The 21,118-nt window shown below is 39.2% G+C and overlaps 1 protein-coding gene across 25 annotated transcripts in view; it reads right to left on the reverse strand.

Annotated features, from left to right (window-relative positions):
• Positions 1-21,118, reverse strand: part of LOC126852195 (polypyrimidine tract-binding protein 1) — a 351,818-nt gene that overhangs the window by 43,749 nt on the left and 286,951 nt on the right. For 23 of the 25 annotated variants that reach the window (XM_050596732.1, XM_050596721.1, XM_050596731.1 and 20 more), the window contains one exon: positions 13,819-14,007. In XM_050596732.1, the coding sequence (XP_050452689.1) occupies positions 13,819-14,007 (189 nt within the window). The remainder of the gene's footprint in view (positions 1-13,818; positions 14,008-21,118) is intronic. The other 2 variants (XM_050596716.1, XM_050596713.1) reach the window with 1 other exon arrangement.

Raw genomic sequence — 21,118 nt, forward strand, 5'->3', positions numbered from 1 at the left:
TACTGATGTATATATATATATATATATATATATATATATGCAACCCGTGATGAAATATATATTAACCAGTTCTCTAATTAAAATTACAATATTACGCTCATGTTAAAATTATGGCTATACTCTGACTAAGCCGTGTAAATTTTAAATTTCCATTATTCTTGCAGAAAATTAAGTACATTTCGCAATTCGCGTTGTGTAAATAAGACTTATATAAATTAGAGAATTATGCATATTAAATTACGCGCAAAAGTTATGGATTAAATGAATAAAATAATATTTTATTAATTTTTCATATTTCACTGATTTTTTCTTTATTTTTTAAAAATTATTTAAAATTATGTCTTTTGTTCAAAATGTCACTGTTATGAAGAAGAATAGATATTTCCGTTTCCAGTATCTGCAGATTTTGATGGAAAGATGAAAGGATCTCCTTCCTCACCGCTTAGAGCGACTTAATTATACTGAATGTCGATAATAAAGTCACCATCTGTGCGAGCGGCCTGGAAGAGGCTCGATTAAAGCCGTCTTTTAAGCTGCCAAAGAAAGCTCTTCAGAGGAAAGAGAGAGAGAGAGAGGGAGGGAGGGAGGAAGGGAGAGAGAGAGAGAGAAAGTTTTCCACCCGAAAACTACCATTCTCGTTCGAAACTCCCACCGTGAAATAATAATCCTAATTATTGTTATCGTAACTCGCACAATAGAAATCCGAAGAGAGTAACGGGCGGCTGCTGCTGCCTTTACAATACTTAGCAGGCTCGATAATATACAGGGTGTCTCAATCGTCGAATATTTCTCTCAATTCAAACAATTTTCCAATCATTAACGATTAGGAAAAGTTCACTATAGTTTCGTGCATTTTAATATTTATTAGAAATATTTAAATGGCAAAAAAATGTCATGAAAGACATATCGTATACTCATAAATTTGATTAATAATTGGACGAAAATGAAACTACTCGCTTCTTCGCGTTAACGACTTCGCCCATATCGTGTTCTCGCGTAGCTGACGGCCATTTAAAGCAATTCGACGAATGATAAAGTGGCGGATATCGCTCCAGGATGCTGTGATCCGCAACGCGCGCGCCGCGGACATTCCGCTGTTGCAAGATTGCCGTGGCTGTCCGGATCGTTAGCACGACTATGCACTTGCCCCGAAGCCGCTTTCAAGGAGTGAAATAACTACTCCTAGGGGTAGTTTCTATCCCCCTTTGATAGCACGGCCTCGGAACTAACGGTGAGTGCCGAGACTGAGAACATTACCATAACCTTCCATTACTCGTTGCTGCTGATCCTCCACCTACATCCCTTTTCTCTCTCTCTTTCATATTCTCCTTCCATTTTTCCTTTCCGCTTAACGTCTTTCTCTCTAGCCAATCGTGGCTATTTTTCTGCATCCGACCTTTCTGCAGGCCTCCGACGTAAGATCCGACAAGACTGTTCTTCTTTTTTTTTTTTTCTTTTTTCTTTTTGTCAGAGGGCCACCACTGCGGCCAATCGTAATCTGATGCTCTGCACCGGAAGCTACGATCGGTCGCGGCGACGGAATCGCGCCATAAAGCTTCATTTCAGAGAGCGCTATTGCTTGAAAAGCCGCGGAAGCGTTAAAGTTTTACGCGCTATCTCTCGCGAAGATCTAAAGCTTCACGGATGTTCCTCAAGATCTCTTCTCTTCCTCTCGCGGTCTATCGGGAAATTTACGAGCCGTTCTTCGTACGGTATAATAAGCCAATCTGTTCGCACAAACGTGTCACGATCTGTATAAATCTCTTTGCCGGGCGAATCTCTCTCGTCTCTCCCTCGAGATTGAGATTTTTCGGTTTCGCGATTTCAGAAGTTTGTCCCAGATTCGCTTTTGGATTTTTCAGGACCGACATGCTGTCAAGTTTTCGTTCCTCCTTTGTTGCGTAAAGATTTTTTCTCGCGACAAAACTTTTAGTTGGCCTTTTAAAATATTTTTTTTTTTTTTCAAACTTTGGTGCTCGATCGAGGGATATCACTCTCTCATGTCGCGACGGGAAATATCGAATAAAAACGGATGATAAACAATAATACCATTCGGTTTTTCACGATAAAATAATCATCATAGATCAGGTTAAAAAAATGACATTTTCAACTCTGAAAAGATGACGATTAATGACTGCGGAACGGCCACTATCTTTTTCATGTCATTTCCTTCTTTTAAAAAGACTCGTCAAAACGATTTATTTGATCGGCGATACACTATTCGTTTAATCGCATTGAACTTGAATAACGATGCTCTTGACTGAAGTTATTGAAAAAGAGACAGCGGTCGGTCCATGAAGATGATTAATACCGTTTTACTTCGGCTATTGTTACTTTTTTTTTTTACGTCCCCCCATTACTTAATTGCATTCGATCCACGATTCCGAATAAATTACATTCGCCCGGGAATTATTTGTTTCGAATGAGAATCGCGATGAAAGAATTTCGAGAGTATTGCCTGTCTTGTTCGAATTGTCGAATTGCTCGGGAAAATAATAGTCTGAGAAAATAAGAGGCTTCCACGGACTGCAATATTATCAGGAAAATTTTAAAATTTATCTATATTTTATGACGTAGTGTTGTACGCCATCCTATTATAATAGATGGTAGAATTATAACGTGAATGTAATATTTCGACAATTTTTTCAATAATTGTTAGCAGTGCCAAAAAAATTCCACGGTTGATTCTCTTATTATTTTAAATAAGTTTTTCACATATTAGCGACAGAGATCCCTTCATTCTCACGATTTCGCTCCTCGAAAAACAAATAGTAAAGATTAAACACAATATCTTTCGTGTATAATCTCGAATTAATATCACTGACTGGATTACTCTACGATGCACTGTTTAACTTCATTCCGAGGGAATGCGAAACGATCCTTTTCATAGTATAACGTGCACTCGAAGGCGAAACGAAGAAATTAAGAATTAATGCACGCTCGGGAGCGCGAGAAGCCGCCGGTGGATTGCCGGATAGAAGCCGCACGAATTACCGAGAAACGTCTTGCGATTTCTTGACGAAACGAGCGAGGATAACGCCGGAATACGGCCACTATCCGCAGGATATTCCCTGAATCTAACAGAGGAAGAGAGAGAGAGAGAGAGAGAGAGAGAGAGAGAGAGAGACGTGGTTAAAAACGAGAAGCGGCGCGATAAGAAAACTGCGCAGGAAGTGCTGCACGCTCGTTACACGAGCGGGGCAAAAATTTTTCCTGAATAATTCATCGGTGATGGAATTTCTGTCGCGTATATGTGTGCAGAGATGCGGCGCGGAACTAATGTGTATATCACCGCTAATGGACAGTGAAAGGTGCGAAGTAAAAAGTAATCGTACCAACTTTATCAGCGACGGTCATCGGCGCGATTAAAATTGGCTGCCTATTGGAAAATAATCAGAGAACGATTAGCTGCAGTATCTTACAACTTTTGAAAGATTCGAGAAATTATTTCGGCTATCGCTTTCTTTCGTTCGCCACGACTTTTTTTGTTGAACTTATATTCCTACTTAAATTTCGATTCGAGAGAAAAATATTATGTAAAAGATAAATCGGGGAAATTAGATACGTGAATCGCATTTTTAATATGTCTTTTTTTTTCTCTCGACCATTTTGATTTTCATTACATCTCCGATATTCAAATGTCCATTTCAGTCGAACAATTCACCTCACAATTGTCACGACCAACGGATGAAGAAGCGCATCAAGCGGAAAAATTCGACAGTCCCGTGTGCGATTCCGTCAAATTAAATTCTTCCCGAACTTCATGTTCACGACTCGATCCCGATGTACGTCCCTTTTGCGCCGGCGATGGTGGATCCACAGTCGTTAACGTCGCGCGTAGTAGTTTTCGGCCGGGGGAGAAAATTTGTTGGTCCGGTCGATGATACAGCCATCGATTTCAATCATGCGCAACACCGTTTCCTCACCCCCCTTTTCGAGTCAACATATTCCATTATACGCAGACTTTTTTGACTCCGGCAGAGCTTCACACGCCTCTCTCGCTTTTTCGCGATTTTTGTTTTTTTTCTTTCTTTCTTTCTTTTCGCCTCTCTCTCTCTCTCTGTCTCATCTTCTCTCCTCTCTTTCTCTTTCGTTTTTTCAATGCTCGTACATACACCTCGCGAGCGAAGGATAAAGGACGCGCGCGTTCATTGGACGACATTACGAGCGGGATTCGCTGCTGTCAAAATGATGGAGTGGCCCACCCAGCCAGACGGACTCTTCTGCAGTCAGAATAATCAGTCTTCCCGGCTTGTAGCGTCACCCCTTTTTCACCCTGTCGCACTCTCTCGTCGTTCTCCCAGAGTCCCAGAATCGTACTCGAATACAAGAATTATCAAAGCTATCTTGTTCGTAATATCGAATGAAATCAAAATCGAGCATCGCGCTAGTCCTAGCACTTGGCAAACGTTCGTACAAAAAATAAAATTCTTGAAAAACCGTATTCAATACTGCCTTTTCTTTAATTTCCTTTCCTCGTGATGCATCGCACAGTGTGTGGTCTCCTTATATATTTTCGTTCCCTCTTCAGCTGTTACATTTACATTTTTATGTAGCAATTCGATATAATATATTCGATATAATATATGCACGTCCCTAGGAAATTGCTTGCGACAATAGCCGGAGATACTACCGTATTCACCGTTATATGTGACACTTTTTTCTAAAACCATTCTATAAAACAGCAAGATAATTTATATCTGAAAAATTCACACCAATGTTAAATTTCGCTGAAAAGTCAAGGACGCGTCCCTCGTGTTCCCAAGACGCCTCTACTTCTTCCATGTTTGTCCCAATGTCCAAGGGGTACGTTCTCATGTCAAGGGAAAAAAAGGAACGAATCGCCTATCTATCTTCGCACATCCCCACGCACTCTTCGCTCTTGTATTGGAGTGAAAGCGCCAATAGACTCGCGTGTGCAGCTTCGCGATATGCCTACAAATGCGTTGTCGATACCGTTTATCGAGGACGCTGTAAAAAGACTCTGAGGAGAGGACGGGGCGACCTTTCAGATTTGTTGCGGGAAAGTATTCGATTTTTCTCGCCGTCTCTCGGCAAAGGGAGGCTCTTCCTTCCTGTTTCGCGGCGACGGCGAGATGGTGAAATATGACGGGTGAGAACAGGGAAATACGTCGAATGTGAAAAATGATGGATTAGACTGGCGTTGCCTGTGCTTTAACACGCGGCAAAGGAGGAATGAGAATTTTCTTTCGCAAACTCACGTATATACGCGATTTGTCGCACGATCTGCAAATCGGCTGTTCTAATAAAAATTTTCCCTTCTCTCGCATTCGCAGCGCGCTCGATTTTCAACAATCAGTTATGTAATACGACATTTCATCGGATACGGTCTGAATATCGTGCATCGTGTCCATCGGGTACCTAATTATCGCATCCACATGCTAATGCCGATCATTATCTCCACGCGACGACGATTGCAATAACGTCCTAAATCAACAATTATGATTATCCTGTTTCATCTATATTATTGCCTATATTATTGGATGATTAATATTCTATCTTCAAATCAAATACATTATACATACGCCGCGTTTATATTACAACATTCGTGACGTCAGAGGCGAGAAGTAGTAGTAGGTCACTTTTTCTTGCGTTACACACGTTGAAATAAACGAGTTTGCCCGCATACCCCATCGGTCGCGATAAAGTACTCGTAAAATGTATCCTGCCAACTCCCCGGTTCCGGATCGTGAATTAATAAATAGACGCGGAAGTTAATCAACCGTCCTGCGAGCGCTCGCAAAGTTTACTTTTGTCGAAAAATGTTACGGGTTAAATTACACGGCTGTTTAGATTAAATTACAAAGTCCACTCTATTGAATTGCGGCATGTCAGAAAGTTTTTCCGTACGCAGGTGAAAAGCTCATCTATTTAGACCGCTATATCCCGTGAAAAAAAATTACACGCAATTTCTCGTCTCTGACGTGATAATGCAATACAGTTGCAGTGACTTGATCCAGGAGATAAAACACAGCAATATCCTTGTGAATCTAATTTGGTCGAACAATTTTTTTAATAAAAAAAAAAAAAAACGAGATAAGATTGTCGCTCGTGCTGTCAAATAAATTTTATTTTTGAGATGAGTGACATGTAAATTTTACTTTATATACCAATTAATAATACGAAGATTACGATACGTCGATATCATTTCAAATAGTTCACGTTATACACCGAGAAAGCTGCCGGTAATGTTACAAGATATCTGCGAAAATTTCGTTCATCCGAGATAGACATTCTCGACCGGGCCGAAATTTCGCCTGAGGAGATGAGGGGTCGTAAGCGACATTTTCTCTCAACGATAAAGCTCGCTCGTGCAAGGTCGGGTAAGAGAAGGAAGGAGGATTCGGTGGCTCAAGGGTGCGTGGAGAGGACCTCGGACCTCTGATGTAACGCGACGGTCTTCATGGCTTGCATATTTCAGAGCTCGATGCAGTGAATGTAGGTCTAACAATGGCACATTGTTATTCGGACCTGTCGCGGCTGCCAGCCAAAGTGGAGCAGGGTGGCTACAGACAAGGGGGGGGAGGGGGAGCGGGAGGGGGAGCGGGGTTAAAAGGGATGAGTTGAGTTACCGGTCACGGGAATACAGAGAGGGTAGGCAAAGAGAGGGAGAGAGAAAGAGAGAGAACTCGAAGGATGGCGGGCAAGATGGCGTAATATTTTTAATGGAGGGTGTCTCGGGTGATCTACGGCGCGCCGCATTGTTTCTGTACATTGTATCTCCCTCGTTTTTCCCCAACCCTCTTTTCTCACCTGGCTCTTTCGGTCCGCCCTACCCTTTCTTTTCACTGTCGCTCGTGGTCGACATCCCGAAAAATTCGAAAAAAATGCGTCCACGACAATCGAGTTTAAAATATACTGCAAATGCATATCACACACATACAGATGCTATCGATATAATTAAAAAAGATCAAAACCGTGACTTTCAGCGATTTCTTTTGATAAATAATAAGTTCTCTCTGCAAACTACAGTCCATCGCAAAATTCGTAACCGCAATAAGTCGTGCGCGAAGAAAAATGATTTTTATAAAAACGAAATCGATGCTGCGATATGAGAGAAAAATCTACAGCGCAAGATCCAACAATTGCGATGGCGGGTTTGTGTATCGCACAATTGCAAATTATGCCACTCTACCCCGCACTCTATATATACTAGCTCCTGAAAAGAAAAAAAATAAGGAGAGGGAGAGGAAATCCATTGCCAGAGTTTCCCTCCGGCAAGATTATATATATATATATATATATATATATACGCGCGATCACTTTTCCGGCTTTAACGCCCGCTTTTATGTTGCTCGCAATTACCCCGCTGGAAGGCATTAGCCCGTAAACAATGGCTGCGCGCCGAACAGATTAATAATCCTTGTCAAGATTAAGCTGGTACGTATTATTTAAGTCTTTAATTGAACGTGTTAGGGCGCCATTTTAATGGCCTAATCGTCAAATATTGTCAACAAATTATAAATTTGTCATCTAGTATTAAAATTGTCGCGCTCGTTGTACGATCTCCTTCTCTCTCATTAATTCTTCATTCTATATTATTTGTACCCGCAGTAACTTTTTCATGCATCCCTTATGTCCTTTATACGTACTGTGTTTTTCGTGTACATACGCGTTCGCGCGGTTTCCTTGCATTTTTATCGCTCACACGCCGCTGCAAATCGAATATTCAGTTTTACTTTTTCCACCCTTAGAGCTCTATTTTTCCAGTTTGTCACTGCATTACTTTGCATCCTGACTACATATTGCTTTTTCTGCTCAGAAATCGCCATCTCCCTTCTATCCCTTTCGTTCCTTCTCTCTCGCCGGTTTGATAACATCCACTACGTGAGCGGAAGTATACCGACGATAACCTTGTGCCCGGCAATAAAAAATAAAAAGCAACGACATCGGAGCTTCAGCCAAACCCGTCGTTTAGTGGACACGTTTACTCCGCGGTAACGCTAATTTATTCATGATCGCCACGTTTATCGCGCACACCACCGGCGGTAAACGTTGGCAAAAAATGTTAATGTTGACAAGGGATTAATCACGAAAAATTCATGTACGCGGTGCGCTTTTTTCTCTCTCGTTTAAGACTCTCTCGCACACCGGGACAAAAATCCGAAATCATCCATCAAAAATTTACAAAAATTTATTCTTTCAAACGAACATTCTCGAAACAGATTCAAAAGCGATATTACGTAAATGTTATTTCGAAAAATTCACATCATGTACACCGTAATGTAAGAAGCGTCGTATGCATATATCTTAATACAATTAACGCTATGTATACGGACGTAGGGCTTATCTAAGGCCTACATCTACAATTCTGCTCTCTCGCGATATCGTTCCTTCTTTCTTTTTACCGGCGAAAAGTTTTCCGAGAGAACGGAAAAAAAAGTCGCCGTGCACACTTCGGCCCGCTCGCCGGCGGTGTAAAGCAGAATTATGTCGTGCCGTTATACGGCGGGACACGAGGCTGCCTTTTACGGGGGGCTTCCTGCCGGGCGGCGAGTTTTAGTTAGAGAGCAAGCGAGCGAGCGAGCGATTACTAAAGGCTACCTCGAAAGTTTTCCTCGTCGGAAAAACCATTAGCCGGCGCGCGAGTGCCTTCCCTTTCTCGCCTAGGCAGGGCGACACACTTCTGTTGGCTTTGTTACGGCCACGCCGAGAGGAATCTGTTTTAAAGTATTAGGGAGCCGAGAGTATATCCCTTTCTCCTCTCCTTCCATGCTTTTCTAGCTGCAGAGTCGCTCGCCGAGGTGATAAAAATTTTTCGCGCGCGTGGCCTCGCGTGCGCGGCGAACTTTTCCACGGATTTTCACGCCACGGTTTGGCGCAATTGACGAAAACGAAAAAGCTCGGAGGGACATTTTTGAGCTTAGTTATTTGTTATTGCATGCGTGTCAAAAACAAAGGATATACCAGTTAGCGAGTTATTTTGACTATGAAAAATTAATTCTGCCTAAACATTTTAAAAATATCCGGAATAAGTGAAGTGTATTAATTTTTGAACTCGCTTTTTTCTATAAAATATTTTGTTGCTTTTTCAATAGTGAAGTAAAAAAAGGATTAACTCTTTTCATGATTTTATTTAAAATAAAGTTAATTAACTCTAGATTTTGTTCATAATGGGACAAAGGCTAATATTTAATTTCATATTTCATAGAAAGGAATTTCTTTAACTTGCAAATATTTCAAAAATTAATTTGCACTTAATAACTTTGGGATTTGACTAACATATTTGATACAAATGCGTTATGCGTATAAAGATGCGGAATAAACACCAATTAGCGCAGAAATAAAGTCACATTGTGTAGTTCCAATTAAAAACTCCCAAACATCTTTTATATTCTTGTAGAAATCGCGTATATAGCTCCCTATAAATTCAAATAACAATATCAACTTAAATATATCATAAATAAATAGTAATAAATCATAAGTAATAAGCTATAGATTTAAAAAACACGAATTTTCTTGTTCAAAGATAGAAATAAGCCTATTTTTTTTTTTAAATTGTACGTGATTTTTTATCTTTTACAACTACATATTTTTCTTTGCTCTCTCTCTTTCTTCTTTTATTTATAGATATATATTAACATAAAATTTCTCTAGCTGCCAAGGTATTTGTGCGCGCATTTAAATTAAATTCTGTCAGCGTCTCGAGCACAAAAGCAAAATTATTTGAACGATAATAAAATCGCCCATGTGAAAACAAACAATCGAGAATATCTAAATCAATCCAAATTAACTAAACAGGAAAGAATCGCGAAGAAAGAGGAATCCACGTAAAAATATTTTTTAATTCCGGGTTTCCGGATTGCAACGGAAAATTCTTCAAGCTCAAGAAAACTCGAAGGAAGTACATTCAGTGGGAGAGTTGTAAGTGAACTGGAAGATGCCGTTAACATTTTGCATATGTGTCAAACAATCCAGATTGATTTGGATATATAAGTAAAATAAATTACATATCTGAATAAAATTTGCCACTGATTGCATTGAGAGTTGCTATTTATGTCTGAAAAATTAGAAAACTTCTGTTGCATATATGCGAACATATCAGACGATATATAATTATATATAATTTGGCCTTTGCGTATATATTATTATTAAAAGATATTTTAAATTTTATCGTAATTTCAGTATTTATTATTAAAATGTATATTAATATTATTTCAATCACGATTATTATACATATTCAAAGCGCGTAATTAAAAGCGTCTAATTGCTCGCAACTACTTTCAATGAGATGATTTAGTCGGATTTTAATTAGATCAGTCTTGATAATAGTCCATTTTTGGGCTTTACTATATACATTGTAACGTCTCCCCTCATTTATAACTCATTATCCGAAAAATATCTATCTTTATCTCGCTCATTCTCCTGCTGTAAAGACCGCGGCCACGCGTTCCGGGGTCGGTTAAGCCGGGCTCTAAATTAATTACTAAACAATGCGAGGGTGCCGCGGTGCGCAGTTTCTTTATTAAATGAGTTCGCTGGTCGGGCGTTTACTTAACCGACACATTACTCCCAGAGGAAGGCGAGGAGATGGTTACATTAACTGCGTGCCATAAATATATTCCCTTTTTCGGTCTTTTTCGCTAAGAATTTTGGGCCCTCTAACCATCTTCGTCAACTTATTTTTTATTTTACTCCGCGTATTATATTATTATATCTCAAGTAATCAATATCACACGAGAGACTTTGCAGATGCTTGTTGCACATTGTATATAATTGATGAGAAAAATGTTCAAATTTTTGTATAACAAAAAATTTAAGATAAAAGTAAAAAGGCTAACAAAAAAAAAAAAAAAATCAAGATTGAAAATATTAGACTATTGATAATTTATCAGATTTATATAAATTGCATAAATCTCGTAAATTTACACCAAGAGAGCTTCCTTCGACATTATCGCATAAATCAGACATCGTCGAAGAGATGCATGACGATATTTTAATCGCGAGTAAAACACCGTCGCGGATTTGTGTACATTCCTCGTTCATGTAAAATTTATTTTTTTCTCTTAAGAAACGAAAGCTCTCGGGAGAAGAGCAACATTGCTTAAATGTGCGACATTTGTCTTGCGTTCGGCTCGCAAAATTTCCGGCATCATCGTCGCCCACGTAAAGTCGCGGACCGCGCAAGAGGTGCATCCCCCAAGGCTTTCACGGCGATTGCTTTTTAGGCGTCGTTTGTCAGCCCGGACGCACGGTGAGAAATCATTCGACCGAGCAAACTCTCGTCAAGAAACCAAAAATCCTCCGCCGGTTTTCTTACTCTTTAAATTTAGAAATGCCGTCGCGTTCACGAAAAAAATTCAAGAATTATTTTAATGTCGCTTTCGAATGGCATTTAATATAAACTTCTCGAGTTAGCAATTATTGGCGAATAAGATATACTTAAAGTTAAAAGTAATATTAAGATCGCAAAAATAAACTGTCAATATAAAATTATGGTTTAATAAAATAGCTTGAATAATGTATTTTTTATTAACTGTATCCAAAGCTTTTACCTTAGCTGAGAAATGGAAAACAAATTAAAGTGTGCAAGAATAAAATTGAAGAGCTTGAGAGTTTTAGTCTCGAGTAAATCAGCAATATAGAAATAATATTTTCTCCATGCGCTAAATTCTATCTTAAGAAATATTTACAACCACAAAACCATCAAAAATTTTCACATTATTCCGATATAATCTTATCCTTCAATAACACAGAGATATGTACAATTTCAATTGTAAGAATATATAGAGATATACACAAATTATAGAGAGATTTATATTTCCAATCTTTTACTAAATATTTAAATTGAAGCTAAACCGACGAATCATTTAATATTGAGAGAGAGCAAGCAAGAGCAAATTCAATTTAGCAAATATACTTAAATACGCGCTTGAAATGAATATTATCTCAAGTAAAATTTACTTTCAGACATATTTAATGTGTGTCTTGAAGAGAGAGAGAGAAAGCTCTTAAAAATAAACGATGCAAATTAAATTTCTTTCACGAGAAAAGTTGGAAACAACTTCAACTCTTGCCGAAAATAAAATCGGCGTAAATGAAAAAAATGTATGGTAAAAACTACACATGAAAAAAAAAAAAAACTGCTTTAATTTCTTCCCACTCCCCTTGTTTTACGATCGCATCCACTCTTAATTAAACGACGTCGCGACACGCATGTGCAGGGGATAACGTGAGACTTGCGTGCGGGAATTTTCTGCGGGAGTTACGAATTTCCTCGGCGAGCGAAATCGTGGCGCGTCGTGCGGTTCCATAAAACCCTGTAAATTGTAAAGTTTTCCACGGTCACGTGTGCGAAAACTTTCCGCGTGTCAAGAAAGAATATCGACGGCGGCGGCGACGACGACGACAACGACGAGGGCGCGTGTCGCCGTATGCCATTTACTCCCTTATTTATTATTTTTCGTGCCAGACCCCCGCCGATACACACGCGAGAAACTTTCCCGGTGGATTCCCCGTGGGATCGGTGTCCGTTTCCACTGCGAAGTTGCGTCCCCCGAGAACAGGATCGGCAGTTTGGCAAGTCGGGGAAGGGGAGAGGGGAGAAGGAGAGGTGAATCGCGGTGACATCAAAAAACTTGCGGAATTATGACGTCAACTTGGCGAATTGATTGGAATAGTTAACGATAATATGGACACCGCACGATTCTCCGCGGAAAGAAAATGATGCGTTGTGTTCGTCAAAGTCGTCGTTCGCATATATATCTACGAGTGGAAACGATTCGCGTGTGTTGGATAAACAAAATTACTTTATGAAAAACATTCAAGAAGGAAAGATATCGCGATCGAGCGAACGTAATAATGCGCGTACTTTTTCAGTTAACGCCGCGCGCAAAATTCTCATAGAATTCCGTTAATTGATTCGCCGGCGAATTAGAATGCTAATTAATTCGCCGACAAATTTCATTGGAAACGATCGCGGGCCTACGAATTGCGTAGCGAGTTAACTAGTTTCAATGATGACCGGCGATGCACAACGACACGCGCAAGTTTCGAGTGGTATGCGTGACAGACAGTGCACGTCACGCGAAGACAAGGAGGAAGGGTGGAAATGGAATGTATGCAACCGGTGTACACGCTCGCGCCCAAGGGATCGTTCATAAATTATGGACACATTAATTATAACGGAGTTTGCGGACGCGAGTGTATGTTTAGATTGACTTGACGGCAAAATGGCCGTCGCGTCTCTCTCCCTCTCCCTTATTTCCCTCCTTCCCTCGCGTCCATGCGTTGAATACCACCTCGATAGTCGGGCAAGGATATGTGTAAGGGACCTGTGGCTTAATTAACTAGCCTGCATAAATAACACGTTACCAAAGCGCGGTTAGATTCGCCGATCTAACCCGACCGGAGCAGTTTACCCATTGTAGCGAAGTCGACACGGATCGCTGTCTCACGCTTGCCACTTTCGGTCAACGCCTCGAGGCATCGAAATCACTACCATCAACGTAATATATGTGGCAATATAGTATAATGCTTCAAAAAAGTGAGGATCAAAAGATGTAGCGTCATCAAAGCAATCGATGCTATTTACGCAAAAGTGCGTCGTATCAACCGAGTTATTTCGATGATAACTTCGACGTATGTAACCGCTTAATAATTTTCCATATTGCTGTAAAAAATTTTTATACATACGTCGTGGGCGAGAAAAAAGAGAAAGAAAGCGAGCGTGCGTTAGCGAAAAGTTGAAATTTAGTACAGCGAGCGTAGTGTGGTTTTTCATGCAGCTGCACCCAACTCCCTCCCGAAATTAGTGAAGCAAGAAAGAAGTGGTGAAGCAAGAAGTATGACACAGACCTCAGAAGTGTTGGCGACATCATTTGTTGGGCTACTGACCGCGTTGTTAGAGTGCGTTTGATCCGTCTTGAGTTCACGGTGATTGCTGAACTGCACGTAGACCGCTCTGCCTCTGAGCTGGGCTATGCCGGAAGCGTAATAGGTCACCATGGTCGCTGCAGCAGTCTCGTCCGCCATTTCCAGAAATGCCTGCAACGAAGGAAAATGATCCTGTCAGTCACGGCGATATGCACATGCCCAACAAAATAAATCATATGCTTCGAATACTTGGATAGATATATATTGCTTTTTTAATGTATGCATATCTTAAATATAAATATTTATTAATATATGTTAATAAATATATTAAATAATGTATATTACATATGATAAATATTTATTAATTTTAATTGTTTCTTTCTAGCTGAATTTTTTTCGCGACCTCAATGTCTGACAATAATCATATTTTTACTATTATAAGATATATTCTAATTGTGATTTAGGGGCCTATTTTGCAACATTTAACGATGTCCTTGCGTAGCTAAAACGTATCAAAAAAATAGTTGCGATGATACTTAACGATATCGTTAAAAGTTACGGAATAGGCCTCTTATATAAGTCAATCATCGGTACACACTCGGAGAGATACGCGAATATCTCAGTCTGACTAAAATATGCTTTTACTTCTTATCGATTTTGCGTTGAATATAATCTCGTGCACAATTCGAGATAAAATGAGACATGTCCGAATCTAGTCACTTTAACCTAAATTAATCTCGGAGTTTTATATGTCGAGATTCTTTTCTGATTTATGCACACAAGAGTAGTAAAATGTATGCACGGAGAAAGAAGCGGGAAGCATTTTTATATTTACCTCGGAATACAAGTTGTAATGGAATATCTGAAATTCTCGTGTTTGAATAGTAAACACACTTGGACGAAAAAATTTAAGAGAGAGAAACAAATATATTATAGCAAGAATTTCGTTTTAATTACATCGCGTCGCATTGACGAGGAAATGGCAATTGGGTTTTAGGAAAAAAATGTGATACGTTTTTATTTAAATAGCATTTGTATATATTTATATATTTGCTTCTTTTAAAAAATATATTTTCATAAAGCAATTTCTACGTCCGTCGTCTAGCTATATTACGTATCGCAATAATTTATATTGCAACTTCGTGATTATATTGCAAAAGTAAAAATAAATTGTATAACGGAAAAAGAAAAACATTTTTCTGTATCTCTCTTTTGAAACATCAAATAGATTTCGCTTAAATTTCCTTTTTCCTTTGAGTATTCATAAAATTAATAATCCTGTATCTCTCTAAATGTTCTCGGGCGTAAAGGAAAATTCCCCGAAGACTCAGGTCGCCAAGTCGCATCCGCGACAGTCAAGTGGTACGTTTATCGAGGAAACTTAATAAAAAGCATTACACCGCGCTGTCCCCCGAGCGGGCGTGCCTTCTATTATCGCGGTCGACAAAAAGGAAGTAAGTTAAATGCACCAAAAGAATGAGGAAAAAGCATTTCGCTGAGGCAGAAATCGAACCAGATGTAGAAAAAATTGATTTGGCCGGAAACGAGGGAGGAAAAGGAAGCACCGGAAAAAAAATTAATAAAATGTTGCGCGTAATCGTCTCGAAGAGGTTTCGCGATAACTGCATTTTCAAGCTCTCGTGATCTATAAGCGATGGCTAAGCAAAGGGGATTGAAAAGCAAGAGGACAGGACGGAAAACGCGAAGAATGTTTATGTTACGGATCGCGAATTATATTTTCGCCGCATCGTCGAGCCTTCCGCCTCTCATCCTTCTTTCTTCTCCCCCACCTTCCTTTCTCATCTCACCTGTACTTCTTTTCCCGTACGATCTTATTTTCAATTCAATATCGATGCATTCGCGACGCTCGCTCGTTTCTGTCACGCTTTCGTTTGCGTTTTTCTCCTTCTGCCGCGTCCGGCACTCGCCTTTTCATGTCGATATCGATATTACTTAAATATCGTGCCTCATCGTGTCTCCACCGTCTTGGTCGGAGATGAGACGCGGATGGTATTGAAAATGCGAATGATAGTTTCTTATATATAAAAGCGCGAGCCTCTTTCTCGTTGCTCGATTGTGAAGCAACCTTGGCGAGTCAGCTGGATTTGTCGTTATTGTATTGTACGTAGTAGAGTATTGCGAAAATGACGTAAAGCGCATCTTATTATGCGTTTAATTTAACTCTCTCAAAATTTTAGAATATCGAGAAATATCGAGAAATGTCGAGAAATTTTAATTTCAACGAATAAAGTATCTCTCGTTGATATTCACCTTACTTTCATTCACAGACAATTGTAATAAGTTTTCTGCGTCGAATAATATTATTGAGCACGTTATTATTGATTGTTGGATAGTTTCTCTTTGCAATATTTAATTCACTTATATCCTAAATCAGCTGTGTTTAAGTTGCTTCTACATGTATTCTAGTTAATAAACGAAGATTAGAGTAAAGCAGAGAGAATACAAAGAGAAGTAACAATTTAATTTGTGTTGCGTCTGAGGAAAATTACGGCGTTAAGACGCCATGGTAACATCGTAGAATAAAATGAATATCCGTTATGCAAACGCGAGCAAATGTGACACCGGTGATAATTTCGAATTTCGTAGAGATTAGAGAGAAGATAAAGCGTAGAGAGAAATTAGATTAAATTTAAAATAAAAATAAAAATAAAATTCTCACTTTGCGATGTATTTGCACATTGTAAGGGAGCAATGTACAAGTTTCAAATGTTCACCAATCAGTCTTTGTCGCAAAATAAACCTAAACGAGCGAGAATTATTATAACGTCACGCTAGCCTAAAATTATTTCAAATTTACTTCGTCGACGCATTTTGGATTTGGACGCGGGCACTTACGTTAATTACTGCGTATGCAGCAGACAAATTAATTAATTGTAAACGCACAACTGGAAACACCAAGCAAACAACGGTATTACTTCGTGCGATATTTGTATTTACTTCAACGAACTATCCTTTGTATCCGCAGACTATGATCCGCGGCTGATATAATCTTTCAATTAGTGAGAAAGCAATTTGTTAATGTGGCGGATGCATGGCTGTAATTCACGACGCGTAAACAATATGTACACTTATGTATGTATCCGCGAACAAATTATCTTGACATATTTAACCCTTCCGTTATGGCGCATTTGAGACTGAAAGCGCTCGCTATGTACGTGACACAGCAACACCCTATGTGCACAAAATCCAAAAATAAATGCAATCGATTAAATATAATGTACATAGTGTATTGTACATATATATGCGTTTCTTCGCAAGTAAACTTTTGAGGGTAAATATGTATGCAAAAAGATTAACTGAATCTCTTTCAGTACAATTAAAATAAACATTTTAAGAACTCTTTTAGAGGGCTTATATTTGCGTACGCCATTCGTAGTAGAAAGGTTAATTGGATCAGTGCAATAAAATAAAAGTTTTAAAAACGCGCATAATACAAATATAAAAAGCTTTTTTTATGGAATATAAAGTATAATTTATTTAGTGCCTCACACCGTATTATTTGTTTGTTTATATTATTCACGGAACTCATTTATGTGTATAAATGTAATGTAGAATGCAATCTGAAAACTTTTCCTATTTATATAGCATTCAAAATTCATTTTGCGTCAAACCAGCGGCCCTAATTTTTATTCATTAGAGATTGAAAATATTTAAGAACGAGCCACGAATGTTTGAAAAATATTGACAAAGCGACAAGATTCAATATTAATAAAACTATTGAATTCGTCAACAAGAATCAAAATTAGTTATGAAATTTTAGATGTGTGTGTATTGCGAAAACAATTTCGTATCGATAAAAATTCATGATTTGCGATAATATTCCGATGAATGTTAAATCGGTATTTGGGATGAAAACGGAAAAGGCCTCGAGAAAAGAGGCAATGGCGATCGGGATGAGAGACGGGCAATGCGGGTGACAAAAAAAATGTATGCAGTTCGTCGACGGAAATCGAGTTAGTCAGGACGAGCGATCATTTATTCGCATTTCACATGAGAGGTCGTCATTTCGCGCAGCGGCGGCGCGGTTTGCGGAACACATACGACCAAACGTACGTACGTACGTACGTACGTACAAACGAATGGTTGGCGCAAGTGCGAATAATACCGTGGCTGGACCGAACCCGGATTTAACGGCGTTAACTCCGTTTCCCAGCGCTAATGACGCATAGAGCCGCGCAATTGGGTTTTCGTGCGAATGGGACGAAAATCCTCCGCGCGGGATCCGCTGAATCCAGAATTCATCCTTATGTCACTCGCGCGCGCGTTGGTCTCTTTGACAATTAAAAGCCCGCGATTTTCGGGGCAATCATTCATTCAATGCTCATTCGTCGAGCGTGCTCGTAATAGCGAGATTGAAATGGCGAATAAAAGAGAATATCGAGTTATTAAGTCAATAAAAAAAAAAAAAAAAAAATAGATTGAAATCGATTGAAATTAAGAAGTGACAATAATGGGCAAATTTATTTTAATTTTAATTAATAAAATTTTTTGTACCTCTGTATATACCCCAGCGCCTATAACTAGAATTTAATGGTATAAATTCGTGTTAAAACGCCGCTTGTGTATTAAATGAGCAAATGTGTTCTATTGTGTTTGTGTATGTGTACAATATTCGTGCTATGATTCTCGTACGGTTTGCACATGCCGCGTTTCTCGTTTTGCTCGACAACGGATCGGATAAAAGATCCTGTTGCGAAATTATAGGCAAATTCAGCGCATTGATAATTATCAAGCAAGCGGTTATACCATTACGGTTGATCGCTGTATTTTACAAAGTACATACCGACAATTTTCTACACGCGGCGTGTATTTCCTTCTCTATTTTTTTTTTTTTTTTTCCCATTCAGTTCTCGCGCATCGTACAAAACCCAAATGAGTGCATTCTTCGTTGACGGGCTCGCGTATAACGTTCTCGCTACCGGATGTTCCGCGTTGTTTGCCATTTTATCGTGACATTTCGAAAGCGTTTTGGATTTCATAGACTATCCGGGAATCGTTTTGCCCACCGACTATTTGTAATCATTCATCGCCGCGCATTCCGCGTTATATACGCCACATTTGATTATGATCGAGAGTGTCATGCTTTTCGCGAACGGCAGATTTCAAGTCTATTAAATAAATACAATTTGTTACGCGCCATCGTTGCCGAATTTATTTCGCCGATCTTAATTCATCGATCATCCCAATTCAAGATCAGTTATCGTACTTTACTTATTATCCGTGCGATGAATATTTAAAAATCGATTATCGCACAAAGAATTTCGCGGTTTATTTCAAGACTGCAATATTGATTACTCGATAACACGATAAAAAAAGTCCACTTTTTTTCTAGAAAGCTGGAATTTTTTTAATATGCGAAAAATGCAGCAATATGTATCCAATCGTGAGAAGAAATTCTAGAACGAGGGTGACGCGATGATAATCGTACGGGTTTATATCATAATCCGTAGAGAGAACATTTCATTTTTTTGCAAAGGTATCGGGAGGAGGAGAAATTATATTTATGGCGCCGTACATTACCGAGAGAGACATTGTGTAAGACTTTATTTTCCGAATACATTTATATATTGGTATTTCTTCTTGACTTCGGGATCAAGAGAACATCGTGTATCCACATCAAAATTTTTGTTCCTTTTTCTTTTATTCACAAAGTACGACGTTTTAGTCTTATCGTATTTTTTTTTTATTGATAAAAACAACACGCTTTTAATGTTATCCTTTGACACTTTTCTGCTCAATTGTATTAATATTAAATGTTTAATTAATTATATTAAAATTATATATTTATTTTTAAATGTTTTTATTTTATTTAATCTTTATTTAAACGTCCGATATATGTATATGTGATTCTTTCCTTCGTTCCCCTGTCTTCATCAAGATCGAATTAGATCGACAATCCCAGGACAAACACGTTTCCCCGTGCAGTGACATATGGTATATAGGCTCCCCTTTTCGTGTCCTTCGCTTCGAATCAGTCTTCCCTCGATCCTTTTGTGATCCCGGATTATCCGCGGCAGTTCTCCTCTGGCCACGAGCTTCCTAACATTTCGCCATCAAGGAACCACGGTGCTCGCCTCGATGTCAGCCATAAAAGACATTATTGAATCGAATACTCGCACTCCGCCATAAACATCCACCTACCAATATATTTCGCAAACGCGTACGCGTTATATGTGTGCGTTTGTGATGTAGAAAGAAAAATCCCGCGGTATGGCATTTGAGGTTTCAATGTGGATCGAAGAGGATCGGTCGCTCTTCAAAAATCGATCTTTCAAAGAAAAGGTCACCCTTATGCGTTCTCTTCTCGTCCTTCCGTTACGTCATTCAACTTCGAAATTTATTCGCATCCAGTAAATAAGTCCGTTTAAGTTCGTCAATTCCCGCGAGTGTACTTTTTTAGGGACGTGTCTCGTATTTCGAAGACTTTCGAAGAAGGGAAATATAGTTCTTCGGAAAAATCCTATAATCGCGCTTTTCGGCAACCATAGAGATCACTATCATCCAGTCTCCTGAGTCTGTCATGTTTTCACAGAAAATATACACGAGCGATGGAGAGAAGATGGAGAGAGAAAGAAAGAGATCAACAGATATACGATGTAGATATCCGACGATATATCTACAAGGCAGTTGCATTTAACTTCGTCATTTATAATTGACAATTTCATCTAGTTTGTAGTTATAATTTTTAAACATATTTAAAATAAAAATATCGCAAAGAAAACTAATGTCTAATAAAATTTTCGCTTAGAAAATTAGCCAGATTTGTGGCCGAGAACGATGACGGTTGTACCACGATAAAAACAAACATTCTGTCATTATTGTTATTATAACGGATATAGAAGTGGAAATTTTGTGAGTTTAAGCGTTACAAGTCATCCGTTAAGTTTCTAGCGAATCTCGGTGCAAAGAACGGCAGGGAAAAGGGGTATTCCGTGATACGAGGATTGGGTGGGAGGATGAGCGAGAAATAGAGGCTGCAGGGTATACTCCAGCGGGGGTGAGAAAACGGAGTATAAGGAGTTATTTCTGATTTAAATAAACTCCACTTCACTCCGCGCACCTCTCCTCCCACCAATCTCGTCTCCGTCAACGTTCCGACGGATTCGAACATTCCGGGGACTCGGCGCGTCATGCCCGGAGGTGGTTGGCTCCGAGCGTGGGAGAAAGTACGCGAGGGATGGAGAACATGAATGTAATTTATCTGCGCTCTAAAGGACGCGAAACGGGTCTTCCTCCGGCTCAAACTACATTTCAACTCGTC

This window comes from Cataglyphis hispanica, chromosome 10, assembly GCF_021464435.1.
Source record: "Cataglyphis hispanica isolate Lineage 1 chromosome 10, ULB_Chis1_1.0, whole genome shotgun sequence".
Lineage (NCBI taxonomy): Eukaryota > Metazoa > Arthropoda > Insecta > Hymenoptera > Formicidae > Cataglyphis > Cataglyphis hispanica.